This window comes from Cariama cristata, unplaced genomic scaffold (genome assembly GCF_000690535.1).
Source record: "Cariama cristata isolate BGI_N322 unplaced genomic scaffold, ASM69053v1 scaffold35667, whole genome shotgun sequence".
Taxonomy (NCBI): Eukaryota; Metazoa; Chordata; class Aves; order Cariamiformes; family Cariamidae; genus Cariama; species Cariama cristata.
Window position 1 is genome coordinate 3980 of NW_009628961.1, and position 10842 is coordinate 14821.

The 10842-nt window shown below is 41.3% G+C and overlaps 1 protein-coding gene across 1 annotated transcript in view; it reads left to right on the forward strand.

The window, feature by feature from the left end:
- Window positions 1-2000: 2000 nt before the first annotated feature.
- The window catches only part of LOC104165388 (mitogen-activated protein kinase kinase kinase MLT), a 45721-nt gene continuing 36879 nt past the window's right edge, over window positions 2001-10842 (forward strand). Inside the window, exon 1 of the mRNA XM_009705000.1 lies at window positions 2001-2184. Coding sequence (XP_009703302.1) covers window positions 2026-2184 — 159 coding nt within the window. The 5' untranslated portion in view covers window positions 2001-2025. The remainder of the gene's footprint in view (window positions 2185-10842) is intronic.

The window sequence follows — 10842 nt, forward strand, 5'->3', positions numbered from 1 at the left end:
TTGGGACACCTTGTACACAGCGTTAACTTGGAGCAATTGCTGGAGTAAATGAAGCAAATGAGCTTTTATTTCTGAAGACGTGCTAATTAAGCAGCACTGGCAAAGATCAAAAAGTTAAAACTGGCTTCAGTACCCTCCTGATTTGCAGAAGTGACCGATTTCCTTTCCCTTGAGCTTTCTTTAAGGAGAATCTGTGAAGGCCCGTGCAAAAGATGACTCTGGGGTGGCAGGAAATCTAAGGACAACAGCGACAAGGTTAAAACAAGAACAAAAGGTCAGCAGAAGAGTTCAGGCACTTGTATCGGGGAAGGAGCTGTTAGGGTACTGGAAGAACGGACTTTATTTCGTATCCCACGACTAACCCCTGCTCTGACTTGCTGAGCTGGGGAAAGAGCATTCGTGTTCCCTCGCTGAGAGCTTTGCAGGCTGGCTGTCAGCAAAAGGCGTGATTGAAGCCTTTGCCCTCCGAAATGTGATGCCTTCTGTAGAAGTAGTAACGTTGTCATGGTCTGGTCAGCTCTTGCCTTTACCCTTATGGGTGGTGAAGAGATGTAGAACGAAGCAGGTAGTTTCAGAAGAGGCTCTGCATTATCTTATGCAATACGTAGGAAAATGTTGGTATCTTCATCTCTCATTTGGAGAATAACTGCAACCAAATAGTGCCAGAGATTTCTGGTCAAAAATTTTAATCAGATTAGCTGCACAATCAGGAGAGCTGGGGGGAAACTATGTCTTTGCGTTTGTTGCAAAAGGGACTGGGATGAAGGGGTTTTGGCAGTCAGCAGTGCTAGGTGTATTACAGGTGCATTTCCCAGCCCCGGAGAACACATCATATGTGGGTTCCATCTCAAAAAGCCCTGTGGATTGGAGACTCCCAGAAGACACAGTATGTTTTGGTACTGTAGTTAGACGAGTGTAGTTGGAGGTGTAATTTTCATCAGCAACTCAAAATCTCTGTGTCTTTTTTTTGGCTTGTTTTATTTACACTGATAAGTTTACTTTCATTAGTTGCAAGTATAGTAACTTCTGTGGGTATTTAAAACTACTGTGTCTAAACTGGTGCATCTGAAATGATCCCGCAGCAGCTTGTGGATGATTCTGGAGGGTGCCGTGTCCTGCAGTCCCGCTAAGGACTTGAGGCTTCCAGATCTTACACCATTAAAAAAAACCCTAAAATTAGTCATTGTTCATGCATTTAGGTGATAACATTTCTTGAAATTTGCTACACGCATAAGCTTTATTGCTGTGAAATCTCCGAGAAGGACGTTCTGTTCCCCCAGCAGCAGATATGGGATCATCTCTTCAAACTGCCGACACCGGTCTTGGCACAGGCTGCAGAATTTCACATACTGTAACCCAGATGAATTACCATGTTCTTGTGCTTTGTTATAACACGCGAACAGAACTGAATCACTCAGGAAGAGGCGTTTACCATGGCCAGGTTTTTCCACATCCCTGCGCAAAGCACTCCTACCTCGCCCCGAGCGCCGGCAGCATGCGTGGTGCGAGCCGAGGTGGTGGGGTGCGCCGGCCGGAAGGCTACCTGCCTGCCCGGCCATCGCGGCAGGAGAGCCGGCGTGCCTGGCGTGCCTGACCTCCTAGGCAAGCTTGGAGTGGAGAGTGTGCTCCCCGTCTGTCAGCGCGCTTCGCTCGCGTCGGGTCTGTCAGCGCGCGTCGCTCGCGTCGGGGAAGGCAGCGACGTGCCTGCCTTTCGCAGAGCCCCTTCTGAGGTGTTCGAGGATACGTCAGTATCGCTCTGAGGAGTATTTTTAGTCATTTCTGTCTCCCAGCTGCTCCTAATAGCTCCTACAAATTATGCAAACATTTGCATGGCCTGTTGGACTGTGAGTTCCCAGGCTCTTCTCCTATGCCCCATGGATTTTACTGTGGTGTGTTTATGGCGACCGGTTCTGGTTTTGGGGTATCTGAGCATGGGTAAGAAAGTCCATAAATCCGTGGAGCATATGTGTTAATGAAAACTTTTCTCTTCACAGGTTTTGCTGTGGTGTATTTTGTCATTATGCGATGTCGTCTACCAGTGCTTCATTTGTGCAAATTAGATTTGATGACTTGCAGTTTTTTGAGAACTGCGGTGGAGGGAGTTTTGGGAGTGTCTACCGAGCCCGATGGATTTCTCAGGACAAGGAGGTGGCTGTAAAGAAGCTGCTCAAAATAGAAAAAGAGGTAAGAGTTTGCTTTTCATTCACTTTGCTGTGGAAACAGGGACAGAAATTCTTTTCTAGTGTCTTCCATCTGCTAGCTTATTGAGGCAAACTACCTTGGGCTTTTTGTTTGTTTAAAAAACCTGGGAACTGGATGATGTTACAATAAAGACACACTTGTGGGGGCCCCAGCCGAGGGTGTCTCTGATTTAAAGCATTATTGTTCTACTGTTTACTGTCCTCCCCCACTTTTCTTGTTTAGCAGCTCCTCTCTGCCCTGGCCCTGAGGAGAAGAAGAGCTAGCTGTACCTGTGGAGCTAGTAATTTCCCCTTAATATCACTGGACATCTTGCTAGATAGGAAGAGGTAGCATTCACTATCTTTGCCTGCTTCTCTACATCTGGTCTCTTAAGCACTGTGGTTTGCGTCTGTATGTTCACTATAGGCTTAGCATGTATTGCTCAGCATTGTCTCTTCCCTGCCTGCTGCAGGTTTTGATCTGGGACTCCACTAGCTCTGAGTTAGTCATAGCTGCACTTCGGCTTGGTCTCGTCTTGCCTTGAGTTTAAGTCTTAACTGTTCTACTAGTCACCTTTCTTTGTGGTGTCCTGTGCACCTGGAAGGGTGGCAGTCCTGTGGGAAAAGGCAGAATTAACGTACTGCACCTTTACCAACTAAGGTTGAATTGATTTTTTTTAAAAAAGATTTTTAGGTTTACCTAAAAATCCTCTTGACCCTCAGCTTTGTACAATCCCAGCAGAGACACAGTGTATGTGGTCCTCGCAGCCCTCCAGTCTGCCTTCTGGTCATCAGCACTGATGCAGCGCTGAGGACACACCAGCGTAGTGATGGATGGCACAGTTACTGGACTGCTGTTGCAGTGTGACTATAACTAACTTGTAGACAATATCCTCAAAGTAAATTGAAGAGAGTTATAAGCTGGAGCACAGCAGAGCAGTGCTAGGGATAATGTGCTTAGTAAATAACCAGACACTAAAGTTCATCCACTGCTGCAGCAACCGAGTTAGCCTGATTACATCATGCTTAGTGATGTGATAAGCATGTTTGATTGTGATCAAGCAAGTTGCTGTCTAAAGTAATGTGAAGGATGTAATGATTTTTCCAGGATAGTGGGAGATGTACGCCTTCTGTCCAATGTCAGTTTGTACTGTTCTCTTCATTTGTATTTGTTAATATCAAAAGATCCACAAAGACAAGTAAAATTGGTGCTATGCAGTATGAGTAATGCAGTCCCTAAAAATCAGCTGGCTGGCAGATCTCAGTAGTGGTCAGTCAAGTATCTTTATTGAATAGGTGTGTTTCTGGTGGGATTACACAGGAGTCTGTGCTAGACCTGTTACTAGGTACTTCAAGCATTTTTGAAAGAAAATTTAAAAAACAATATTACTACATCTTGTGATGGCACAAACCTTAGTGGAATGGGAAGCGATGGAGAAAGTAGGATAGTCATATGTATTGCTTGACACAGTTGGACCATTCAACAAAACTATTTTTTTTAAAAACAGCCTATACGATGTTCAGATTGTAGTAATGAGAAACACAGGTGGCACACTAGGAAGAGGTAACTCTGTGCTGGAAAGAATTTAGTATAATTTAAGGGTTTATTTAGGAATTAATGAAGACTTGTAACTCATTAAGAGCTCATATCATGCTGCTGTTAGGCAAAGTAGGTTAATGCCCTTGCAAAGCCAAATGAGGATCAAGTGCTTTATCTTGGTACATGGCACTGGGGAAGGGGGTGTTAGGCAGTAGGTGCAGATCCGATTCTATTGTGTTTAAAAGAATGTAAATGAACTGGAGGGGCAGCCCAAAGGGGACTGCAAAACACACTTAAAGAGTGGAATGTAGAGGGGCTGTGGGAGTGTGTGTGTTGGAAGGAGGTGATGGACATCATTCATCAGGAGGAGTTGACAGAAGGGGGAGCAAGTGCCTTCCAGTACAAAGTTGTTTATTTTCCTTCAGGCTGGTCATCATTTGCAGCTTAAACTAACAAGATGGGTTACAGCTGGGAGCAGCTTGGTGTGGGCACCTTCTCTTCAAAGTTTTCTGGGGATGCAGCAGAGAGGCAAGTGGTGATGCCTTAAATAAGTCTAGCAAGTTTTGCCAGAACTTGTGTGTCAAAAACCCTAGAGAATTAAAAAATAAGAGCTTGTTTACAAAACCAGCATTTTAATATGGAGGAAATGCTGGGCTTGTTTAACTTAGTGCAAGAAGTTATTACAAGAACTAATGGTTGGGATCTGAATCCAGACAAATTAGAATGGGAAATAAAGCATGAATTATAAGGAGTGGGGATGAGTAATGGTTGGAGCAGACTACAAACAGAAGGAGTGAAGATGGAGAATCCTTTCCATCTGTTCATGTCTTCATATTGAGATGTCTTTTTGGGCAATTGTTTTTGTCAAGTTACTGAGCTCAACACAAGAGGAGCTTGCTGAGTATAGTGGCCTGTGATGTACCAGAGGCCAGCCTCGGTGGCCTAAAGGTCTCTTCTGACCCTAATGGCTGTCAGTCTGTTTACATATGTAGTATGTTTATCTGTAGTGTGTTTGTCTGTAGTGATGACAGTAATGAACATCTGTGACTGAACTGTGCTGAAAGTCATGATGAGTCAATGGCTTTTCTGATAGCAGTAGAAAAATAACTTGCCATAACTGTATGTATCTGTGTCTAGTAGATATTTGGATGGTTTGCATTTAGACCAGAAAAGTAATTATTACTCTTTCTGGTTTATTTGAAAGGAAGCGTCCTTTTAACTCCATGACCGATTGTCTTGTATTTCTGTTAACTGCTGCCAATAATCCATAACAACTGATTAAAGGGAAAACAGAGAAGAATTGGGAAAAGCTTACTCAGAGGAATTTCACGTTAGCTGAGTCCAAGGACACAAGCTAAGTCAATAGAGCTGCGGTATCATTCTGCAAATATGTTACATCTGTGTTTTTTTTTATTAAACAAGCCAATCAAAACCAGCAAAGATCTTGAAGGCTTTATATTAGCCAAGTGGCGAACAAGTTCTAATGTGAAACAAAGCAGTGTTTGTTCCAGTATGTAGCAGCATGTCATACTAAAATAGGTGCTCAGAAAAACTTAGAAATACTTGGAAGGGTGTTGCTTAGCTTTCTTCAAAACACTTTAAAATTTGAGAAATGGGAAGACCTCTGCAAGGCATTAGCTTTTTACAGACAGGCAGTAAAGTGTGACTGTATGGGAAGAGGTGTGTGTTTATGTGAATAAAATACAGCTAAATAGGTGTACTGAGAAAAATAAGTACGCTGCAAGGCCTTGATTAGAGTACCAGACCTGAAACTCTGAACAAGACTTCTGCTGATTAAGTAAACCATAGGAGTGTGTCTTGAGTGATTAAATAACAGCAAAACCAAAATTAAATTGCTGTTTTACTATCTAGTCCAAGCACTTTACCAGTTTTAGGTTTTAAGCAAGGAACAAGAGTTCCTTGTGAGTTGCTTTATGGAAAATCAAACTATCGGTGTGATGTTTATGATGCATGTGGTGGGAGTAGAAATGCCTCCTGCTGTAGGATGTGTGCTTGCTCCTTTTGCCCTAAGTGATAATTATGTGCACTCATTGAAGAAGATCACACCCCAACTACTCAGGAAGTTATATGGTGTTTTTGTGAATGATTAATACGAATTATTGGATAAGCCAATAATTTGACTCCCACTGAAATGGAGGGGAGAGATTGGGCCCAAAAGCTTTATTCTGGAAATTATTAGCAGTTCTTTTGACTCTGTTATCTTGAGCAGATAACTTCTGGAGTGAAATACTACAAATGTTCTGTGCCTTGCCATGTTAACTTTTTACTGAATAGCACTCACCACCTTCGATTGTACATCTCTGAAGTTCACCTGTTACTTGTCACTGCTTTTGAAGGCTGTGCTTTTGGTGGCTGTTTTTGGCAGCTGGCATCTGATCTGGAGTGGGTTCTTCACTGGGAGATTTATTACTGCTGGAATTTTACCTGAAATTTGAATTTAATGTCCTTGCTGTTCGGAAGTACTCCATGATACATGAACTGTCTCCATGCTATTGATGGACAGCAGTATTGCATCTCATTTGCTTGCTTCGGCTGTTACAGCCACAGTACTTAGGTACAAGATTGTTTGGTTTCATGCAGTACAGCTGTTGTGGGATTCCTTCAAAGTGCTGGTGGTGGTGTGTGCAAACGGCAGGAGAGTGGCGGAAAAAAAAACAGTAAAATGTAACTAATCTTACTGGGAAATTCTTCTGGTGAAGTAACAGAACTAACTTGTGGATAAAAGATGTTAAATTGAGTGGGATTAACTGTGCATGCTTTGTTCAGTCATGTCTGTGCAATGCATTTTGAGTTTTATGAGACTCAAAAATAAAAACATGTTTTTACTAGTTTTGATGCTGTATTGCTGGAATTCTGACTACCATGGGAATTAATTTTATATTGTTAGGTTTTCTTGTATCTAGTACATATGCAATAAGCTTTAGGGGATCTTTTAATGCTTTGTAAAACTTTCCATGTGGAATATAGTGCAGCTTGTTCACTTTTTCGATTTTATGATCTGCTTCTGGAAAGGACTGTCCAGAAAATGTGGATTGTGCCGGTACCTTCCAAAGGGGATGAGTTAAGTATAACCACATGCATGTCACTGGACTTACCTCACTCATGTTTGTAGTCCTAAAAGAGAGCTTGTGGTAATTTTAATGTGGGTCATGACAGTAAGGACTGGGAATGACTTTCAAGAGTAACAAGAGAAAAACAACAGAGTGAAATAGAGCAAAACAAACCAAACGAAACTGAAATTGATACGTAGCCATGACAGGACTAAAAATAGTAGATGTTCTTTTTGCTTGCAGTTTATAGCTGGTATGGGTGCTTGGATGCCAGCCTTGAATAACTCTCTGCAGTGGGACCTGGCTGTACTGAAGGGCAATTTTGATGCTTTTGTATTACTTTATTAGCTCTTTCTAGGAGCAACTACGCCTTAACCCCTCTCATGTCTGAGTCGGCAAGTACTGAGAGTGATTCAAGGCAACACCTGCCAGGAAATGTCTGGATTTACCTAGTTCCAACTCGGAGCCGGGGGACACAACAAACCATGTGTTTCCAATCCATGGTCCTTTGGTACAAGTGCTCTTGCTAATGTACAGCGAGAGAGGGCTTAGGTTATGTGCTATATAAAGGTATGTAAGGTGTAGGAGTCAAATATATGAACTTTCCAGAGATTCTGCACCTATATTGGAAATTTACAGAGTTCACCAAAAAAAAAGGTTGTATATCCCTAGGGTAAGTGATCACATGGGAACCCTTCCAGCCTTATATTAATTTGAAGAGATACTGCTGTATCTTGTTAACAGCTAAAAGGAAAAAACTATATTTATTATACCAGAGGGGTGCCTTAAAATGTCTTTGCTTCTGTTTTACAGAGTGGTTATTTTGCAGGGTTTTGTGTTTCTTTTTTATATTTTGGTAAAGGAAATGGCTTAGAGCAGTCTTCTTGGTGCTGACTAGGGTATTCCCAAAAGGCATCAAGAGGATATGGAGTACCTTTTCTAGACTGTGGAAGTGGTCAAAATGGATTCAGATGCTCCAGCTGTTGTATATTCTGTATCTTGCAGAATAAATCATTTTGGATGGGACAGACTTCTGCAATAAATCTCTGACTGCTTTTGAGTTTGCCCTACTCTTGGCTTTCATTCAAGGGATATTTTCTGGAGGACTTTATTTTGTAAATTAATGCTTTCAGGCGTCAAGAAAGTCACTGCATTAGATTTTCTTAGTGAGTGCTTTGGATAAGACTGTATTGTAAGTGTTGAGTGGCATATGTGTTGCAACCAAAATTATATCAAAACTCCATTGGTATTTGGGAGATACCAGTGTAATGAAAGATGGTGTAGCATTGGCAGAATATAATTATTCTTGGGAAGAACAGGCTTTAGTTTCATTTTGTCTGTTTTAAGAAGAAACTTCATTCCTCTGCATCTCTGCTCCCCAAAACTGTCTCAGAAATGTAGCAATCCAGGCACAGAAACTTATTTGTCGGTATTTTGCTACATTTTATTGTAGTGGATTTTTTTTACTTGTGTATTTAGACATTTTTGTACCAAGTTTTTCATTAGATGAGTAACATCTTTCAGAGTTGCTTCATGTAAATAATGAGTATTTGTAGTATGAGTTGTGTGGCTTACTGAGGTTTTTTGACCAGCTTAATTTGAGATTCTTACTTACACAGGCTTGTGTATACACATTCTTTTAAATCAAGCCAATTTTAACTTAATTTGATTTAGGCATCAGCTTCAATGAAACTGGCATGTCAGTGCCCAGACTGGCAATCTGCGGCTGCAAAAGTTATTTTGAGTCAGTTGAGACATAGTAACTGTCAGTGTTGTCTTCTTAGCTTGCAATAAATGAAAAGCCATTTCACAAGTGCTGGGAATCTTGCTGTAGCCATATTTAAGAAGTTACCTTATCCTTTTTTTATCAGCTATTTTGTACTGAAATTGTAAAGGATTAAGTGCACGTCCTGCTGTTGACTGATAGGCAGCTTTGAACAGTTACTACATAAACAAACTTGATAGAAAGGTAAATTAATAAGCTAAGATACACCAGATTTGTCTGTCGCTTCCTTTCACGTGACTCTTGAGTTGCTCTAACTTTGTCAGAGTGAAGCAAAATTACCTTGCATGTGCTGCTGGTCAAAAACACATCTGCAGTTGCCATAGCGTGGTTGAGGCACAGGAACTTACTGTGCACCTGATCCCTGGGTTAGGAATATCTCTGTGAGGTATGGATCCTTTTATGTCAATTATCTTTAATTTTGTTTTTTCAGAAGGTGCAACATCTGGAGGTGAACAAGTTTTTATGCCAGTTTCCTACAAATGATGACTAAATGTTGTTTAGAGTAGGGTGAAAATCTGTCTCTAATTATTTAGCACTCTTTCTTATCCTTTTTGATATCCACAGTATACAGCCTGTTAGGATAATATTAAATATTGTTTAGTTTCATAATTAAATTGCATTGTATATTGTCTTAAAAATTATTTCTCAATCTCCTGCAAATTTTTGTTTGACAGGGGGTTGCTCAAGTTGCCAGTAGATACTTAGCTACAATTAAGGGTCTTTTTCCTAATTTTATTTTTTTTATTTTGCTCTAGATATGTTTCTTCCTTTTCTGTTTTCTTTTTGCCTGGGCTCAGTTATTATTACAATTTGGAGGAGAGGCCGTGTTGCTTATTTGTCCATGCCAGCAACCCTTGACATCAAATGGCAGCTCTTTTGTTTCCCCTCCCACGACATTCTCTGACCCTGAGCTTCTGTTGAAGTGATCAACTGAAAAATGGTATTTTTGGATGTTTAAGCTGTCCTGAAGCTTTGCTGTAGAAGTCTCATGGATATGGAAGAGATCCTTTTCTCTCAAGGTGGTGGTTTAGGCTGTTGCAGGCTCAAGCAACTGAGGATTGGTTCAAGATAATCTTGTCTCTACATTTATCTAACTATATAGTTTTCTTAAAACAAGGTTACAGTACAAAATTGCCTGGCAGGTAAGATCTACTGGTAACTTTAGAGCATGGTAAGTGGTTGCCTGTTTGAGTCTCGAGTGCTTTAAGGGACAGCTGACAATTTACATGTCTGTGACCTGCATTGGAATCTGTTGGTGTTGCAGTCCTTGTGGCCTCTAAATAATTTACACTCACTGCAGCATACAGAATGACAAATTATTGTTTATGATAATACCAAAGTTGCTGTTGAGGAGTGTGGAAGTGTTGTTTGAATCTAACACAGTTTTTGGCTTGTTGCTTGTTGTTGTGTGATGGTTCAAATCAAGTCAGGGATCTGTCCTGGAGTTGATGTGATCTGAGTCTGGGACCATCTGTCTCCTGCAGGCTATTTTTCACAGGTGTATTTTGAACAACATGGTTTGTCCTCTTAAGAGGGCAGTAAAATGCTGGATGGGACTAGATGTGCCCTCCTTTACTTGCATTTCTGCTGCCCCCCCTTAATTTTTGACTGGCTGCGCATGAGTGGTATAAAGGTCTGGGGTACGAGATTTTGTTGAAAACAAAGTGAAGAAAAAATATATGTCCTAACTTTAAGGGAAACATAAAAATCAATCTTTTTAATTACAATGATGCAACTAAAACTGTAAAAGTTATTTCACGTTTACCTATTGCCTGATATTGTGCTGATAGAGAAAGTTTCCTTTTTAAGAAGACAATATAAACCATCACAAGGCGACATTCAGACCTGTTTATGTTAGCTGGAGGCTGCAGAGGAGCCCAGAGAACAGCTTCGGCATTAACTCTTTCTCTCATACTCAATTAATTGCACTAACAGACGGGAGATGAGGCCAATAAGGGCAAATAACAGAGCTGCTCTTCTGATCCAGCTGCTTCCAAACTGCCCTGTTTGCCTTTTTAAATGTGTTTCATCTGTTACAGTTCAGCTACTGGGAAAGGATCCTATTTGCAAATACATGTTTGTTTATCAGATTAATGTTTAGTGAATCTATGTTCTGCATAATTTCTATATAAGAAAGCCAGTCTCTGCTGGGAGACTGAGTGACTAGATTAAGAGTGACCGTTTCTGTGCCTCCTGGGTCCCCTCTGCAGCTCGGCTGCCGGATGCCCGGGGAGCGGGGCAGGCCCTGGGCCCCAGGGCGGCGCC